Source organism: Melozone crissalis, unplaced genomic scaffold (assembly GCF_028551555.1).
Source record: "Melozone crissalis strain CALT ecotype California unplaced genomic scaffold, PUWL_Pcris_2 ptg000381l_1, whole genome shotgun sequence".
In the NCBI taxonomy this organism is placed as follows: domain Eukaryota; kingdom Metazoa; phylum Chordata; class Aves; order Passeriformes; family Passerellidae; genus Melozone; species Melozone crissalis.
Genome location: NW_026536122.1, coordinates 1 through 20,326, shown reverse-complemented (window position 1 = coordinate 20,326; position 20,326 = coordinate 1). Strand labels below are relative to the sequence as shown.

At 49.1% G+C, this 20,326-nt stretch overlaps 1 protein-coding gene across 1 annotated transcript in view; it reads right to left on the bottom strand.

Annotated features, from left to right (window-relative positions):
* LOC128950042 (natural resistance-associated macrophage protein 2-like) overlaps positions 1 to 17,583 on the bottom strand; it is a 38,114-nt gene extending 20,531 nt beyond the window's left edge. The window contains exons 1-5 of the mRNA XM_054294914.1: positions 17,502 to 17,583; positions 11,423 to 11,571; positions 7,563 to 7,688; positions 5,295 to 5,414; positions 3,034 to 3,140 (exon numbers count right to left, since the gene is read on the bottom strand). Of these exons, the coding sequence (XP_054150889.1) occupies positions 3,034 to 3,140; positions 5,295 to 5,414; positions 7,563 to 7,688; positions 11,423 to 11,571; positions 17,502 to 17,538 (539 nt within the window). The 5' untranslated portion in view covers positions 17,539 to 17,583. The remainder of the gene's footprint in view (positions 1 to 3,033; positions 3,141 to 5,294; positions 5,415 to 7,562; positions 7,689 to 11,422; positions 11,572 to 17,501) is intronic.
* Between the last annotated feature and the right edge of the window lie 2,743 nt (positions 17,584 to 20,326).

The window sequence follows — 20,326 nt, the reverse complement described above, 5'->3', positions numbered from 1 at the left end:
AGAAAATATTCAGAATGAGATTGGACACACGCTGGCCAAACTACTGAGCTGCTTGTTCATCGGGGGTTAAAATATTGCAGCAAATTTAAAACATTGCAGCAAATTTAAAATACTGCAGCAAATTTGAAACATTGCACCAAATTTGAAATGTTGCACTAAATTTAAAATATTACAGCAAATTTAAAATATTGCAGGAAATTTAAGACATTGCAGCAAATTTAAAATATTGCATCAAATGTAAAACATTGCAGCAAATTTAAAACATTGCACCAAATTTAAAATATTGCAGCAAATTTAAAACATTGCAACAGATTGAAAATACAGCAAGAAATTGAAAACATTGCAGCAAATGTAAAACATCACAGAAAATCTAAGACGTTGCACCAAATTTAAAATATTGCACCAGATTTAAAATATTGCTGCAAATGTAAAACATTGCACCAGAATTAAAAGATTGCACCAAATTTAAGGCGTTGTACCAAATGTAAAACATTGCAGCAAATTTAAAGCATTTCACCCAATTTAAAATATTGCAGCAAATTTGAAACATTGCACCACATTTAAAATATTACAGCAAATTTAAAATATTGCACCAAATTTAAAACATTGCAGCAAATTTAAAATATTGCATCAAATGTAAAACACTGCACCAAAATTGAAACATTGCAGCAAATTTAAGGCATTGCACCAAATTTGAAACATCGCAGCACATTTAAAATATTGCACCAGATTTAAAGCATTGCACCAAATTTAAAATATTGCACCAAATTTAAAACGGTAAAAGAAAAAAGGTAAAAGAAATAAAAAGGTAAAAGAAATAAAATCAAAGGTGCTATCAAAGGTAAAAGAAATCACATCAAAGGTACAAACAAAGATAAAACAAATGAAATCAAAGATACAAAGGTAAAGAAATCAAATCAAAGACACAAAGATAAATCAAATCAAAGGTACTATCAAAGGTAAAACAAATGAAATCAAAGGTATAAACAAAAGAAAAAGAAATCAAATCAAAGATACAATGGTAAAAGGAATGAAATCAAAGACACAATCAAAGGTAAAACAAATGAAATCAAAGGTAAAAGAAATGGAATCAAATATAAAAAGGTAAAAGAAATCAAATCAAAGGTACAATGGTAAAACAAATCAAATCAAAGGGACAAACAAAGGTAAAGAAATAAAATCAAAGATACAATCAAAGATAAAGGAAATCAAATCAAAGGTAAAAGAAATCAAATCAAAGGTACAAACAAAGATAAAACAAATGAAATCAAAGACATAAACAAAGGTAAAGAAATCAAATCAAAGACGCAGTCAAAGATTAAACAAATCAAATCAAAGGTACTATCAAAGGTAAAACAAATGAAATCAAAGGTAAAATAAATGGAATCAAATATAAAAAGGTAAAAGAAATCAAATCAAAGGTACTATGGTAAAACAAATCAAATCAAAGATAAAAACATAAAAGAAATCAAATCAAAGGTACTATGGTAAAACAAATCAAATCAAAGATAAAAACATAAAAGAAATTAAATCAAAGGTACAATGGTAAAAGAAATGAAATCAAAGATAAAAAGGTAAAAGAAATCAAATCAAAGGTACAATGGTAAAACAAATGAAATCAAAGGGACAAACAAAGGTAAAACAAATCAAATCAAAGATACAAAGGTAAAAGAAATCAAATCAGGGGTACAAACAAAGGTAAAGAAATAAAATCAAAGACAATCAAAGATAAAGGAAATCAAACCAAAGGTACTATCAAAGGTAAAAGAAATGATAAAAAAGGTACAAACAAAGGTAAAACAAATAAAATCAAAGACACAATCAAAGGCAAAACAAATGAAATCAAAGGTAAAAGAAAAAAAATCAAAGGTATAAACAAACGTCAAAGAAATCAATCCAAAGACAAAGATAAAACAAATGAAATTAAGGGTACAAACAAAGGTAAAATAAATCAAATCAAAGATACAATCAAAGATAAAACAAATCAAATCAAAGGTATAAACAAAAGAAAAAGAAATCGAATCAAAGATACAATGGTAAAAGGAATGAAATCAAAGACAATCAAAGGTAAAACAAATGAAATCAAAGGTAAAATAAATGGAATCAAAGATAAAAAGGTAAAAGAAATGAAATCAAAGGTACAATGGTAAAACAAATCAAATCAAAGATACAAAGGTAAAAGAAATCAAATCAGAAACAAAGGTAAAGAAATAAAATCAAAGACAATCAAAGATAAAGGAAATCAAACCAAAGGTACTATCAAAGGTAAAAGAAATGATAAAAAAGGTACAAACAAAGGTAAAAAAATAAAATCAAAGACACAATCAAAGGCAAAACAAATGAAATCAAAGGTAAATAAATCAAATCAAAGGTATAAACAAACGTCAAAGAAATCAAATCAAAGAGACAAAGATAAAACAAATGAAATTAAGGGTACAAACAAAGGTAAAATAAATCAAATCAAAGATACAATCAAAGATAAAACAAAAAATCAAAGATACAAAGGTAAAAGAAATCAAATCACAGGTACAATGGTAAAACAAATGAAATCAAAGATAAAAAGGTAAAAGAAATTAAATCAAAGGTACAATGGTAAAACAAATGAAATCAAAGATACAAAGGTAAAAGAAATCAAATCACAGGTACAAGAAAAGGTAAAAGAAATCAAATCAGAGGTTCAATGGTAAAACAAATCAATCAAAGGTACAAAGACAAAAGAAATAAAATCAAAGATACAAAGGTAAAAGAAATCAAATCACAGGTACAAACAAAGGTAAAATAAATCAAAGATACAATCAAAGGTAAAAAAAAATCAAATCACAGGTAAAACAGATGAAATCAAAGGGATAAACAAAAGTAAAAGAAATCAAATCAAAGATACCATGGTAAAAGGAATGAAATCAAAGGCACAAAAAAAGGTGAAAGAAATTAAATCAAAGGAACAATTAAAGGTAAAAGAAACCAAAAAAAGGAAAAACAAATGAAATCAAAGGTAAAATGGTAAAACAGACGAGAGCCCCTGCCCACACTCACTTGCCCACCGAGAGCAGGTTGATGGCGATGGCAGAGCCGATCACCTCCTGCATGTCCGAGCCGATGATGGCCAGCTCCACCATGAGCCACAGCATGATCCGGGGCACCTGGGGGGAGAAACAGGGACATGGAAATGGGGAAAAACAGGGAAAAATGGGGCAAAAACCGGGAAAAAAACGGGAAAAAAACGGGTAAAAAACAAGGGAAAAAATGGGAAAAAGCCAATGATGGCCAACTCCACCATGAGCCACAGGATGATCCGGGGCACCTGGGGCGACAAAAACCAGAGACATGGAAATGGAAAAAAAGGGAAAAAACGGGACAAAAACGGGCAAAAATGGGAAAAATGGGGCAAAAAAAAGGAAAAAAAATGAGTAAAAAACAGGGGAAAAAATAGGAAAAAAGCCAATGATGGCCAACTCCACCATGAGCCACAGGATGAGCCGGGGCACCTGGGGGGTAAAAAACAGGGATGGGAAATGGGGAAAAACAGGGAAAAATGGGAAAAAATGGGAAAAATGGGGCAAAAAACGGGAAAAAAAGCGGGTAAAAAACAAGGGAAAAAATGGGAAAAAGCCAATGATGGCCAGCTCCACCATGAGCCACAGGATGATCCGAGGGAATTGAGGGGATAAAAAACAGGGACATGGAAATGGGGAAAAGGGAAAAAACGGGACAAAAAAGGGAAAAACGGGGAAAAATGGGGCAAAAAAATGGGAAAAAATGGGTAAAAAACAGGGGAAAAAATGGGAAAAAGATAATGATGGCCAGCTCCACCATGAGCCACAGGATGAGCCGGGGCACCTGGGGGGACAAAAACCAGAGACATGGAAATGGAGAAAAGGGAAAAAACGGGACAAAAAATGGGCAAAAATGGGAAAAACGGGGGAAAATGGTGCAAAAAACGGGAAAAAATGGGTAAAAAACAGGGGAAAAAATGGGAAAAAAGCCAATGATGGCCAACTCCACCATGAGCAATGCCAGGGCACCAGGGCCATCCCAGCTCCTGTGGCAATGCCAGGGCACCGGGGCCATTCCAGCTCCTGTGGCAATGCCAATAACTGACCCCAAAGAACTGATCCCCTTTTGGCACCCGGATTATTTTCCCTTTTAACCCAATAACTGATCCCAAATAAATGATCTCCTTTTGGCACCGGGATTATTTTCCCATTTAACCCAATAACTGATCCCAAAGAGCCCCCAGTGCTGACTGGAATTCCCTGGTTCCTGGGAGGGCTGAAGGATCATTCCCAGTGTGTTCTGGAATTCTGCCCAGCTCCTGTGGCAATGCCAGGAGGATGCAGGGCACCCAGCCCAGCTCCTGTGGCAATGCCAGGAGGATCCAGGGCACCCAGCCCAGCCCCTGCCCAGCTGGCAGAGGGAAATGCGGGAGCCGCAGCTGTGGGGAAACCGGGAGTGAGCGTGGGGAGACATTCCAGGGCAGGGCAGGGACACTGCCAGGGCGGGAACACCCAAGGGAGCAGGGATGGGACACCAAAATGTCCCCACAGAGACAGGGATGGCATCCAAAATATCCCCAGACACAGGGATGGGACACCCAAATGTCCCCTAAGAGACAGGGATGGCATCCCCATTGTCCCCAGACACAGGGATGGGACACCCAAATGTCCCCAGACACAGGGATGGGCATCCCAAATAGGACATCCCAAATGTGCTCACAGTCAGAGGGATGGGATGTCCCAAATGTCCCCACAGTCAGAGGGATGGGATGTCCCAAATAGGACATCCGAAATGTCCTCACAGTCAGAGGGATGGGGATGTCCCAAATGTCCCCACAGCCCTTCCCAGTGCACAGGGACTGGACACCCCATGGGCCTCAGGGACGCCCTGGAACCACCAGGGACACTGTGGGGGTCCCCTGGGTCCCCTGCCTTCTGCCCCCCACCACCCACCCTCCCCAGCTCCCCAGGGCTGACCCCAGCCCCTGTGGCACCCCTAAATACCTGGTGGAGTGTCACCCACCCACCCTGAGGACCTTGGGCAGCGTCACCCACCCACCCTGAGGATTTGGGGCAGTGTCACCCACCCACCCTGAGGACCTTGGGCAGCGTCACCCACCCACCCTGAGGACCTTGGGCAGTGTCACCCACCCACCCTGAGGATCTGGGGGAGGATCACCCACCTACCCCAGCCCCCCTTGGCACCCCTGAGGATTGAGGGCAGTGTCACCCACCCACCCCAGCCCCCTCTGAGCAGCCAGGGCAGTGCCCCAGCCCCCTCCCCGTGCCCCTGGCACCCACCTTGTGGTACTGGCGGTGGCACACCTCGGCCAGGTGCAGCCCTGTGACCACGCCCAGCCTGGCCGCCAGCCGCTGCAGCAGCAGCCCGATGATGGTGGCCAGCAGCAGCACCCACAGCAGCTGGGGACACACGGGGACACGGGACATCAGTGTGGGGGGACACACAGGGACACACACAGGGACACACGGGGGACAGGGGACATCAGTGTGGGGGGACATGGGGAACATCAGTGCGTGGGGACACATGGGGGACAGGGGACATCAGTGTGGGGGGGACACAGGGGACATCAGTGGGGGGGGGACACATGGACACACACAGGGGACATCAGTGCGTGGGGACACACGGGGACATCAATGGGTGGGGGCACACAGGGACGCACAGGGGACAGCAGTGCATGGGGGGACACACATGGGGACACAGAGGACATCAGTGGGTGGGGGGACACAGGGACACACACAGGGGGACATCAGTGGGTGGGGGGACACACAGGGGACATCAATGGGTGGGGGGACACAGGGACACACAGAGGACACCAGTGGGTGGGGGGACACACAGGGGGCATCAGTGCATGGAGGGACACACACAGGGGACATCAGTAGGTGGGGGGACACACACAGGGGACACAGGGGGACATCAGTGCATGGGGGGACACACAGGGGACATCAGCAGGTGGGGGGACACACACAGGGGACACAGGGGGACACAGGGACACACACAAGGACACAGGGGGACATCAGTAGGTGGGGGGACACACACAGAGACACAGGGGACATCAGTAGGTGGGGACACACACAGGGAACACAGGGGACATCAGTGGGTGGGGACACACACAGGGACACAGGGGACACCAGTGGGTGGGGGGACACACAGGGGACACAGGGGACATCAGTGGGTGGGGATACACACAGGGACACAGGGGACACCAGTGGGTGGGGGGACACACAGGGGACACAGGGGACATCAGTGGGTGGGGATACACACAGGGACACAGGGGACACCAGTGGGTAGGGGGACACAGGGGTACAGGGGACACACACCGAGACACAGGGGACATCAGTGTGTGGGGGGACACACACAGGGACACAGGGGGACATCAGTGAGTGGGGGGACACAGGGAACACAGGGGACATCAGTGGGTGGGGACACACACAGGGACACAGGGGACATCAGTGGGTGGGGACACACACAGGGACACAGCGGACATCAGTGGGTGGGGACACACACAGGGGACATCAGTGTGTGGGGGGACACGGCAGCCCCAGTGCCCCAGACCCCACCGTGCTGGGCTGCTCCAAACCCCAGTGTTGAGGATTTTGGGGAGTTCTGACCCCAGAGCCGGAGTGGGGGGGATCCAAAGGGACACCAGGCCAGGATCCTCCTCTCTGGGACAGCCCCAGTGTCCCCAGACACAGGGACACCCCAAACGTCCCCACAGCCACAGGGATGGGAAATCCCAAATGGGAGATCCCAAATGTCCCCAGAGGGATGGGACATTCCCAATGTCCTCACAGCCCTTTCCAGTGCACATGGGACATCCCAAATGTCCCCACAGACACAGGGACGGGACATCCCAAATGGGACATCCCAAAAGGGACATCCCAAATGTCCCCATAGCCACAGGGATGGGACATCCCAAATGGGACATCCCCAATGTCCCCACAGCCCTTTCACAGTGCACATGGGACATCCCAAATGTCCCCACAGGGATGGGACATCCCAAATGGGAGATCTCAAATGTCCCCACAACCCCAGGGATGGGACATTTTCCCCACAGCCCTTCCCAGAGCATAGGGATGGGACATCCCAAATGTCCCCACGACCACAGGAATGTGACATCCCAAATGGGACATCCCCAATGTCCCCACAGCCCTTCCCAGAGCATAGGGATGGGACATCTCATTTTCCCCACAGCCCTTCCCAGTGCACATGGGACATGCCAAATGTCCCCACAACCATAGGGATGGGAGATCCCCAATGTCCCCACAGGGATGGGACATCCCAAAAGGGACACCCCCAATGTCCCCACAGCCACAGGGACGGGACATTTCAAATGGGACATCCCAAAAGGGACATCCCCAATGTCCCCATAGCCCCAGGGATGGGAGATCCCCAATGGGACATCCCAAATGTCCCCACAACCACAGGAATGCAGATCCCCAATGTGACATCCCCAACGTCCCCCCAGCCCCAGGGATGACCCCACACTCTCTGGGTGCCTCCAGCCCCCCGTGTGACATTGCTGGTGACATTTTGGGGTCCCTGCCCACCTTGAAGCCGGCCACAGCCCCTGACTGCAGGTCGGACTCGATGTTGCCGGGGTCCAGGTACGCGATGCTCATCAGGAACCCCGGGCCCGTGAACGCCCACAGCTTGCGGAAGCTGAAGCAGGAATGCTGCAGGAGGGACACAAATTAACTAATTAATTAATTAATTCCATCACTGACACCCAACAGGGGTATCTTCAAGAGGTCTCCTAAGATCTTGGGGATTTATTTCACACCCAAGGTAGCTCAGCTACCTCAGATGGCACAAAATCAGCAGGATGGCTTCTGTGCTGGTGTTGGAAACAAAAAGGTTTTATTAAAAGGCAAAATAACAAAACTGTTTATAGAGAAAAACTGAGTTAGGGCAAGATGGAAAAAAACCCAAACTCCACTGATGTAAGGGTCTCCTCCAGCCAGGTCTCATCAGCTCTTGGAGATTTATCTCACACCCAAGATAGCTCAGCTACTTCAGATGGATAAAATCAGCAGTGGTGGTGTTGGAAACGAAAAAAAAAATTGAATAAAGGCAAAAATAACAAATCTCCTTATAGAGAAAACCTGAGCTGGGTGCACGAGGGGAAAAAAATGAACTCCACTGATGTACGGATCTCTTCGAGCCTGGTCTCATAAGCTTTTGAGGTTTATTTCACACCCAAGAGAGCTCAGCTACCTTAGAAGGCACAAAATCAGCAGGATGGCTTCTGTGGTGGTGTTGGAAACAAAAAGGTTTTATTAAAAGGCAAAATAACAAATCTCTTTATAGAGAAAAGCTGAGTTAGGGCAAGAGGTTTTTGCTCCTGGGGTTATTTCCTTTTTAAAGTGACAAAGGACAATTTGGTCACTCTCAACAAGAGGCTCATTGCTGTGTCACCCCAGCTCAGCCTGATCCTAACCCACCCCAAACTCTGCAGGGCTGTGAAACCAAACCAGGCCCTGATCTCACCCTAAACCCAGCCTGACCCTAAACCCAGCCTGACCCTAAACCCGGCCTGACCCTAAACCCAGCCTGACCCTAAACCCAGCCTGACCCTAAACCCGGCCTGATCCCAAACCCAGCCTGACCCTAAACCCAGCCTGATCCCAAACCCAGCCTGACCCTAAACCCAGCCTGACCCTAAACCCGGCCTGATCCCAAACCCAGCCTGACCCTAAACCCAGCCTGACCCTAAACCCGGCCTGCTCCTGAGCCCGGCCTGACCCTAAACCCAGCCTGACCCTAAACCCAGCCTGACCCTAAACCCAGCCTGACCCTAAACCCGGCCTGATCCCAAACCCAGCCTGACCCTAAACCCAGCCTGATCCCAAACCCAGCCTGACCCTAAACCCGGCCTGATCCCAAACCCAGCCTGACCCTAAACCCGGCCTGATCGGAAACCCAGCCTGATCCCAAACCCAGCCTGACCCTAAACCCGGCCTGATCCTGAGACAACCTGATCCTAAACCCAGCCTGACCCTAAACCCAGCCTGACCCTAAACCCGGCCTGACCCTAAACCCGGCCTGACCCTAAACCCAGCCTGACCCTAAACCCAGCCTGACCCTAAACCCGGCCTGATCCTGAGACAACCTGATCCTAAACCCAGCCTGACCCTAAACCCAGTCTGACCCTAAACCCAGCCTGACCCTAAACCCAGCCTGACCCTAAACCCAGCCTGATCCCAAACCCAGCCTGACCCTAAACCTGGCCTGATCCCAAACCCAGCCTGACCCTAAACCCAGCCTGACCCTAAACCCGGCCTGATCCCAAACCCAGCCTGACCCTAACCCCAGCCTGACCCTAAACCCGGCCTGATCCCAAACCCAGCCTGACCCTAAACCCGGCCTGCTCCTGAGCCCGGCCTGACCCTAAACCCAGCCTGACCCTAAACCCGGCCTGATCCCAAACCCAGCCTGACCCTAAACCCAGCCTGATCCTGAGACAACCTGATCCTAAACCCAGCCTGATCCTAAACTAGCCTGACCCTAAACCCAGCCTGACCCTAAACCCAGCCTGATCCCAAACCCAGCCTGACCCCAGACCCAGCCTGATCCTGAGACAGCCTGATCCCAAACCCAGCCTGTTCTCAAACCCAGCCTGCTCCTAAACCCAGCCTGATCCTGAGACAGCCTGATCCCAAACCCAGCCTGATCCCAAACCCAGCCTGATCCTAAACCCAGCCTGCTCCTAAACCCAGCCTGATCCTAAACCTGGCCTGATCCTGAGCCCAGCCCAAAGCTGGGATTGCTGCTCCCAGTCTGGGCTGTCCCCAGGCTCTGGGACAGTCAAGGTGGCACCCATGGGACCCCAGGGGGAAGCAGGACCCTCCCCAAGGGCAGGGGGCATCGGGGGCCAGGGGACAGAGGGGACAATGGGGACAGAGGGGACATGGGGTCCAGTGTCACGAGGGCAGCCACAGCTCCCATCCCTGATAAGGGACACAAAGGCCCCTCAGGGTCCCTCCCTGAGCCCTGCCAAGGCCCGTCCCTGCCCTCTGGCTGCTCCAAATCCCCTGGGATCAATCATTAACACACCTGGGGCCTCACAAATCCCCCAGAGCAGGCACAGCCCTGCCCCCTCCCCTCCCCCTGTCCCAGTCACTCCCAGTGCAGGCTGGAAGGGAACTGGGGCCCTGGCAGTGACTCAGGGGTGTCTGGGGCTGATTTTTCCAGCAGGAAATGACCCAACCTCAACCAGGTTTTGACCCAAAAACTGTTTCCTCATAATTTCTTGTGATTTTTCATCATTGCTGAGCTGGCAGGAGCTGAAATCCCAGATTTTATTCCTGACTGGGAAATTCCAACATTGGGAAATGCCAACATCCCCCTGCTCCCTCCTTGGGCTGCCCAAACCAGGGGGGCACCGGGAGAGCCCAAAACCCCCCAGGAGCACAGGGATGGGACATAACAAATGTCCCCACAGGGATGGGAAACCCCAATGTCCCCACAGGGATGGGACATCCCCCATGTCCCCAAAGTCACAAGGATGGCAGATCTGGGAGATCTCAAATATCCCCACAGGGATGGGACATCCCCGATGTCCCCACAGGGACAGGACACCCCCCATGTCCCCACAGGGATGGGACACCCCAATGTCCCCACAGGGATGGGACACTCCCAATGTCCCCACAGGGATGGGACACCCCAATGTCCCCACAGGGATGGGACACCCCCACATGTCCCCACAGGGATGGGACATCCCCCATGTCCCCACAGGGATGGGACATCCCCCATGTCCCCACAGGGATGGGACACCCCCCATGTCCCCACAGGGATGGGACATCCCCCATGTCCCCACAGGGATGGGACACCCCAATGTCCCCACAGGGATGGGACACCCCCCATGTCCCCACAGGGATGGGACACCCTAATGTCCCCACAGGGATGGGACATCCCCCATGTCCCCACAGGGATGGGACATCCCATGACGAGCCCCCCACCATGCCCAGGCCTTTTCCTGCTCTTTGGCTGCTCCAAGCAGGACCCAAATCCCTGGGATCCATCACTAACACCCCCAAACCACAGCACTTCCTTCCCAGTGGTTCCCAGTACAGGTTGGAGGGGAACTGGAGCCCTGGCAGTGACTCAGGGGTGTCTGGGGCTGATTTTTCCAGCAGTTTTCCCCACTCACTGTCTCCTCCTCAGGGGGTTCCTGCTGCTGGGGATGGTGCTGAGCAACCCCTGAGCCCCCCACCATGCCCTGGCCTTTTCCTGCTCTTTGGCTGCCCCAAGCAGGATCCAGATCCCTGGGATCCATCAGTAACACCCCCCCAGACCACGGCAGACCCCTCCCAGTCACTCCCAGTACAGGCTGGAGGGGAACTGGAGCCCCGGCAGCGACTCAGGGGAGTGTGGGGCTGATTTTTCCAGCAGGGATTTCCCCACTCACCGTCTCGTCCTCGGGGATGGGGATCTTGCTGTTGAAGTAGGTGCTGAAGGGCTCCTCATCCTCAGCCTCGGGGGGCTGCAGGGGGCTCCTGCTGCTGGAGATGGTGCTGAGCACCCCCCCGAGCCCCCCGGGCTCCCCAGAGACATCCTCTGCAGGGACACAGAAAATGGGTTCAAAATCATGGAAATCTGGGGAGTTAGAAAGGAATTCAGGCTTGGTAAACCCTGGGGAATGGTAAAGGTCAGCCCTGGGAATGTCAGGCCTTGTGTGTGCTGGATCAGGTGAAATTGCATCAATGTGTGATAAATATTTATTAATAACTAATATTGATGATAAATAATTAGTAGATATTATTATTGTTTAAAGAATCGTGAGAAACTATGTTGGGGTTTGAGGGGGATCACGAGAAATCCCTGCTTGGATGAAATCAATGTCTGCAACAGAACAATGCCAGTTTAATCATTAATAGGTAAATTATATAATGATAGAATATAAACACCTGTGTAATCAGTGTATGATAAATAATATAATTGTTAGATATAATTATTGTTCAACTGTAAGAAGAATCATGAGAGACTATGTTGGGGTTTGAGGAGATCATGAGAAATCTGTGCTTGGATGAAATCAATGTCTACAAAACAATGTCAGTTTAATAATTAATATTTGAATTATATCATGATAGAATATAAAACTGCACCTGTGTAATCAGTGTATGATAAATAATATAATTGTTAGATATAATTATTGTTTAATTATAAGCAGAATCGTGAGAAATTTTGTCAGGGGTTTGAGGGGGATCACGAGAAATCTGTGCTTGGATTGAATCAATGTATACAATAGAACAATGTCAGTTTAATAATTAATATTTAAATTATATATTGATAGAACAGAATATAAATCTGCACCTGTGTAATCAGTATATGATAAATAATATTATTAGATATAATTATTGTTTAAAGAATCATGAGAGACTAATGTTGGGGTTTGAGGGGGACCATGAGAAATCCGTGCTTGGATGAAATCAATGTCTGCAACAGAACAATGTCAGTTTAATCATTAATATTTGAATTATATAATGATAGAATATAAAACTGCACCTGTGTAATCACTGTATGATAAACCATGTAATTATTAGATATAATTGTTTAAAAAATCATGAGGAAATATGTTAGGGGTTTGAGGGGGATCATGAGAAATCCCTGCTTGGATGAAATCAATGTATACAATAGAACAATGTCAGCTTAACAATTAATATTTAAATTATGTAATGATGGAATATAAAACATGTTCAGGTCAAAATGTCAGGTCAGATTTGGGTCGGTACCCCTGACACCCTGAGCTCCTCAATAAAAGCACTGCTGGTGTTATATAATTATAATGAAGAATCAAAATCAATAATAACAATCATAATTAATAATCAATATCAATCAACCAATAATCATTCTGTGATTTTGTGTTCCTGAATGTCCACAGAGGGACAGGAGCACTGAGCAGCCCTGCAGGGACAGGAGATCTGACAGGAGCCCCACAAGGCAACACAGCTGATAATTAATTTATCACTAATTAAGTGATAAAGAGGTAACTGAATTAAAATACCCCACCCTGCACCTCTCAGAATCCTCTCTCCCTCCTGGTTCCAGGCTGGGATTTATTTATTTATTCCAGGGAAGTTTAAAAAACCCATCCTGGGGGCTGATCAGGAGTAGTGGAGGAGCAGCCAAAATGATTAATGATTAATTAATGATTAATTTGGATGGGGCAGATCCCAGAGAGGGCTGGGGCTGCTCCTGCAGCTCCATCCCAGCCTGTCCTGCTGGATCCCAGGGAATCCATCATTGGAAACAAGGGGCAGGCCCAGCAGGGACAGCCTGGGAGCTCCTGGGGCTCCAGAGGTGAGGGGGGAGGAGAGGAGCAGGGCCTCCCTGCAGGATCCCACATCCCCAATTCCCACATTCCCATATTCCCACATCCCCATTTTCCACATCCCCAATTCCCACATCCCCATATTCCACATCCCCATATTCCACATTCCCACATCCCCATTTTCCACATCCCCAATTCCCATATCCCATGTTCCCATATTCCACATCCCCACATCCCCATTTTCCACATCCCCACCTTCTGCCCCAACACCAGCAGCAAAATCCCCATCCTGTGCTCTCTCCCAGTCCCTCACAACCCCCAGAACCCCACAGAAGCCCACACTCTCTCCCAATCCCATACTCGATCCCAAACTCCCTCCAAATCCTACACGATCCCACACAATCTCACTCTCCCAATCCTGTAAAACTCCCCCAACCCCACACTACCCCACAGAAACCCACATTCTCTCCCAACCCCATACAACCCCACACAATCCCATCCTCTCTCCAAATCCCACACAATCCCATATTTGATCCCAGTCCATACTCGACCCCACATTCTCTCCCAATCCTATACAATCCCACATAATCCCACAGTCTCTCCCAGTCCCATACTCAACCCCACATTCTCTCCCAACCCCACACAGCCCCACACTCTCCCCCAAACCTGTACAACCCCACACTCTCCAAATCCCCTACAATCCCATACTCGACCCCACACAACCTTCCACTCACTCCCAATCCCATACAGCCCCACACAATTCCACGCTCTCTCCCAATCCCATACTCTCCCCCAACCCCACAAAACCCCACACTCACTCTCAATCCCACACTCTCTCCCAATCCTATAAAACCCCACACAGCCCCACACTCTCTCCCAGTCCCATACTTGATCCCAAACTCTCTCCCACTCCTATACAACCCCACAGAACCCCACACTCTCCCCCAATCCTATACTCGACCCCACACTCTCTCCCAACCCCATACTCAATCCCACACTCCCTCTGAATCCTATACAATCCCATACAACCCCACATAATCCCTCACTCTCTCCCAGTCCCATACTCCATCTCATACTCTCCAAATCCCTCACAACCCCACAGCACCCCACACTCTATTCCAACCCCACACTCGACCCCACACTCTCTCCCAGTCCTATACAATCCCATATTCCCTCCTAATCCCACACAACTCCGCACTCTGTTCCCATCCTAGGCTCAGCCCCACACTCTCTCCCAACCCCACACAACCCCACACTCTCTTCTAATCCCACATAACCCCACACAATCCCATTCTCTCATACAACTCCACACTCTCTCCCAATCCTGTAAAACCCCACACAGCCCCGCTCTCCCAATCCCATACAACCCCACACTCTCTCCCAACTCCACGCAGTCCCATGCTGTCTCCTAATTCCATACTCAATCCCATTCTCTCTCCCAATCCCACACAACCCCACACTCCCAGTGCCATACTCGACCCCACATTCTCTCCCAGTCCCTCACAATCCCATACTTGATGCCAGTCCCATACTCGATCCCATACTCTGTCCAAATCCCACACCCTCCCAGTCCCACACAACCCCACACAACTCCACACTCTCTCCCGGTCCCACACAATCCCACATTCTCTCCCAATCCTATACAATCCCACACAATCCCACACTCTCTCCCAGTCCTAAACAACCCCACACTCTTTTCCAATCCCTCACAATCCCACACTTTCCCAATCCCTCACAATCCCACACTGTCTCCTAATCCCATATTTGATCCCACACAACCCCACACTCTCTCCCAATCCTATACAATCCCACATTCTCTCCCAATCCCACACTCTCTCCCAGTCCCACACAATCCCACATTCTCTTCCAATCCTTTACAATCCCACACTTTCCCAATCCCACACAATCCCACACTGTCTCCTAATCCCACACTTGATCCCATATTCTCTTCCAGTCCCACACAACCCCACACTCTCTCCCAGCCCCTCACAATCCCACACTCGATCCCATACTCAATCCTATACTCCCTCCAAATCCCACACTCTCTCCCAATCCTATAAAACCCCACACAGCCCCCCACTCTCTCCCAGCCCCCCAGAGCCCCCCACAATCCCATACACCCCCCCAGCCGCACTCACTGCCTTTCTCCCCCGGTGCCATCCCCTCCCCTCCGCAGCCGCCGCGCTCTGGGCCGGGCAGGGCCGGGCAGGGCAGAGCTGCCATTGCATCACCGGGGCTCCTCCTCCTCCTCCCCCGCCCGGCCGGGGCCTCCTCGGACAGGGGAGGCCTGCTGGAACTGCCCAGGTGTGCTGGAACTGCCCAGGTGTGCTGGGAACCCTGCTGGGAACAGCCCAGGTGTGCAGGGAACCCTGCTGGGAACTGCCCAGGTGTGCTGGGAACTGTCCAGGTGTGCAGGGAACCCTGCTGGGAACTGCCCAGGTGTGCTGGGAACCCTGCTGGGAACTGCCCAGGTGTGCAGGGAACAGCCCAGGTGTGCAGGGAACCCTGCTGGGAACTGCCCAGGTGTGCTGGGAACCCTGCTGGGAACTGCCCAGGTGTGCTGGGAACTGCCCAGGTGTGCAGGGAGCCGTGCTGGGAACTGTCCAGGTGTGCTGGGAACCCTGCTGGGAACTGCCCAGGTGTGCAGGGAGCCCTGCTGGAACAGCCCAGGTGTGCAGGGAACCCTGCTGGGAACTGCCCAGGTGTGCTGGGAACTGCCCAGGTGTGCAGGGAGCCGTGCTGGGAACTGTCCAGGTGTGCTGGGAACCCTGCTGGGAACTGCCCAGGTGTGCAGGGAACTGCCCAGGTGTGCAGGGAGCCCTGCTGGAACTGCCCAGGTGTGCAGGGAGCCCTGTCAGAGCTGCCCAGGTGTGCAGGGAACAGCCCAGGTGTGCAGGGAACTGCCCAGGTGTGCAGGGAGCCCTGCTGGAACTGCCCAGGTGTGCAGGGAACAGCCCAGGTGTGCAGGGAACCCTGCTGGAACTGCCCAGGTGTGCAGGGAACTGCCCAGGTGTGCAGGGAGCCCTGCTGGAACTGCCCAGGTGTGCAGGGAGCCCTGTCAGAGCTGCCCAGGTGTGCAGGGAACTGCCCAGGTGTGCTGGGATCCCTGTCAGAGCTGCCCAGGTGTGCTGGGATCTCTGTCAGAGCTGCTCAGGTGTGCAGGGAGCCCTGATCTCCCTGTCAGAGCTGCCCAGGTGTGCTGGGATCCCTGATCTCCCTGTCAGAGCTGCCCAGGTGTGCTGGGAACCCTGTCAGAGCTGCCCAGGTGTGCAGGGATCTCTGTCAGAGCTGCCCAGGTGTGCAGGGAGCCCTGCTGGAACTGCCCAGGTGTGCTGGAACTGCCCAGGTGTGCAGGGAGCCCTGCTGGAACTGCCCAGGTGTGCAGGGCTCCCTGTCCCAGCTCTCCCCCAGGACATCCCTGCCCAGGCTGGGTTGGTTCAGCTGGGCTGGGTGAGCCCGGGGCGCTGCAGGGGCTCAGCCCTGAACCCCAAAAAGCACAAAAAGCAGAGATGGGGCTGAAGGGAAGGGTGGGGATGAGGGGGATCAGCCCTGCACCCTGAAAAGGGATGGCTGAAGGGAAGCCCAGCACCCCAAAAAGCAGAGATGAGGCTGAAGGGAAGGGGAGGATGAGGGCTCACCCCAAAAAGGGATAGGGCTGAAGGGAACTCCCCAAAAAGCAGGGAGGGCTGAAGGAAGGGTGGAGCTGAGGCGGATCAGCCCTGCATCCCAAAAAGCACAAAAAGCCCAGGGATGGCTGAAGGAAAGGGGAGAATGAGGGAGTTCAGCCCCAGCACCCCAAAAAGCAGGGATGGCTGAAGGGAACACCCTAAAAAGCACAGAGATGGCTAAAGGAAGGGGAAGGGGGGGATTAAGGGGATCAGCCCTGCACCCCAAAAGGAAGGGGGGGGCATGAAGGCTCAGCCCAGCACCCCAAAAAGCACAAAAAAGCAGAGAGAGCTGAAGGGAGCACCCCAAAAGCACAAAAAAAGCAGGGATGGCTGAGGGGAAGGGGGGGGGATGAAGGCTCAGCCCAGCACCCCAAAAGGAAGGGGGAGAGGGAAGGGAAGGGAAGGGAAGGGAAGGGAAGGGAAGGGAAGGGAAGGGAAGGGAAGGGAAGGGAAGGGAAGATGAGGGGGTTCAGCCCCAGCACCCAAAAAGCCCAGGGATGTCTGAGGAAAGGGGGTGTCCCCCGTGCCCCCTCACCGTGCCCCCTCACCGTAGGACGTTTTCCTCTCCATGTCTGAGGTGCCCATGGGGGAGGCCTTGCCCTGCTCTGGCAGCTGCTTCACTCCGGACACATCGGCTGGGAAAAAAAAGGGGAAAATCCCGTCAGGGTGGGTCAGAAACCTGCGTGGCAAAAATTCCTCACTGTCTGTGCTGAGAGGCAGAGACTCACAAAAAAACCCCCACTGAGGCTGTGGAGAAATTCCAAAATTAATGAACAGCACTAAGATCACAAGTGTGTAGTCAGTTAAAAGTGTGGAATATCACAAAGTGGAAAACTCAGAGTTTAGAGTTTTAAAGTATAGTAATAAATATGAAAAAAAATTTAAGAATTTTTAACTTTCTGTGCTGAAAGGTACAGATTCACAAAAAAACCCCACTGCACTGGGCCTGAGGCTGTGGAGAAATTCCAAAATTAATTAATACCACTAAGATTACAAGTGTGTAGTTAGTTAAAATTGTTGAATATCACAAAGTGGAAAACTCAGAGTTTAGAATTTTAAAATATAGTAATAAATATGAAAAATTTTAAGAATTTTTAACTTTCTGTGCTGAAAGGCACAGACTCACAAAAAAACCCCACTGCATCTGGCCTGAGGCTGTGGAGAAATTCCAAAATTAATTAATACCACTAAGATTACAAGTGTGTAGTTAGTTAAAATTGTGGAATATCACAAATTAGAAATTTAAAGTGTAGTAATAAATATGAAAAGTTTTAAGGCAGAAACACATTGTTCCTCTTTTCCTTCTTCTCCCTAAGTTTAAGCAGTATTTTGTAATTAATCAAAAAAGTCCACAGTGCAGACTTAGAGTATTTAGTTCAAAAAGGAAATAACTTAAGTATCATTCATTAATTAAATAATTTAACCTTAAAAGACCTCATAACAAAAGACAGTTAACCATTTTTGTTAATGGCTGTTATAATTAATAAAAGACCAGCAGGATGGAGAATCAGAGCTGGCAGGAGGGGGGGCAGAGGCAGATTCAGCTCCCAGGGTCTGAGAGACCCCAGGGAGGGACCCAGAGCCCGATCTGAGGGGGCAGAGAGGGGAGAAAGGAAGGAAGGAGAGAGGAAAGAGAGAGGGAAAGAGAGAAATAGAGAGAAAAGAGAGAGATAGATGAAGGAACGTAAAGGAAAAGAAAGGAAGGAAAAGAAGGAAATGAAGAGAGAAAGAAAGAGAGGAAGGCAGGAAGGAAAAGAAAAGGAGAAAGAGAAAAGAAGAAAGGAAGAAGAGAAGAGAAGAGAAGAGAAGAGAAGAGAAGAGAAGAGAAGAGAAGAGAAGAGAAGAGAAGAGAGAAAGGAAAGGAAAGGAAAGGAAAAAGGAAAGGAAAGGAAAGGAAAGGAAAGGAAAGGAAAAAGGGAGAGAGAGAAAGGAAGGAAAAGAAGGAAGAGAGAAAGAAAGAGAAACAAAATGAGGAAGGAAGGCAAAGAAAGGGAGAAAGAAAGGGAGGGAGGGAGGGAGGAAGGAAAAGAAGGAAGGAAGGAAGGAAGGAAGGAAGGAAGGAAGGAAGGAAGGAAGGAAGGAAGGAAGGAAGGAAGGAAGGAAGGAAGGAAGGAAGGAAGGAAGGAAAAAAAAAAGAAAGAAAGAAAGAAAGAAAGAAAGAAAGAAAGAAAGAAAGAAAGAAAGAAAGAAAGAGAAAGGAAAGGAAGAGAGAAAGAGAGAGAAAGAGAGAGAAAGAGAGAGAAAGAGAGAGAAAGAGAGAGAAAGAGAGAGAAAGAGAGAGGAGGAAGGGGAAGGAAGGAAAAGAAAGAAAAGCAAAGAAAGGGAGAAAGAGAGAAAGAAAGGAAGGAAAAGAAGGAAAATAAAGAAAAGGAAGGAAAGGAAGACAGGAAGAGAGAGATAAAGGGAGAAAGAAAAGACAGAAAGAGAGAAAGAAAAGAAGGAAATGAATTCCCCCTGCTCTGCCCAGCAGAGCCCAGGGGCAGCCGGAGCCGATTGTGAAACCCCAGCCAGGAAACGAGCGGGGAATTCCCCGGGTGTGCAAACCCCATCCCACCCCTCCCTGCACCCCAAACCCTCCCAGCCCCGGGCACTGGGAAGTGCGGTAAGGGCAGCTTTAACTCCTTCAGCACCGGAGGTTTTATTAAAATAAATCAATTTTTAAATGTATGGCTTTAAATTAAACCCACACAGGAATGAGGCAGGACCTGGAGTGGGGCTGGGAAGGATCCAGGAGCTCAAACCCCCAGGACCAACAAAGCACCAAATCCTCTGTCAAACAAGATTGGAAAGGGAGATTTCCATAAAAACAAAGGAATATTGGTGCAGGGAGGGTGCAAAAGGAAATCATCAGCCAGGGACTCAAATGAAGCGAACTCCAGCTCTGATCACTCACACAAACTTTTCCTTCTTTTCTAAGCACTAAACCTCACAGCTTCCATTTAAAAAACCCCAAACCAAAAACCAAACAAAACCAAAATAAAAAAAACCCACAAAAAATAAAACAAAACAAAAAAAACCAAGACAAAACAAAAACAAAAACCACAACCCCCCCCCAAAAAAACACAAAATAAACAAAAAAAATTTAAAAATAATAATAAAAAAGCAACTTAAAAAAATACCCAAAAAACCCAAGAAAAACCCCAGAAAAGTTTACCAAAAAGCCAATTTTTTCTCCAAAAGGTGACCCAGGAGGAATGACCTTAGCCCAGAGCTGCACCCCAGGATGATGGGGAGGGAGATTTTGGGGAAATGTTCGTTGTGCACCCAGCCCAGTATCTGCCCCAGGCTGGGAGGGGCAGGACGGGGCCCCTTTATCTGCCCCAGCAGCTGCACCCCCAGCCCAGGGAGCGGCCCCAGGGCACCCACACAGAGA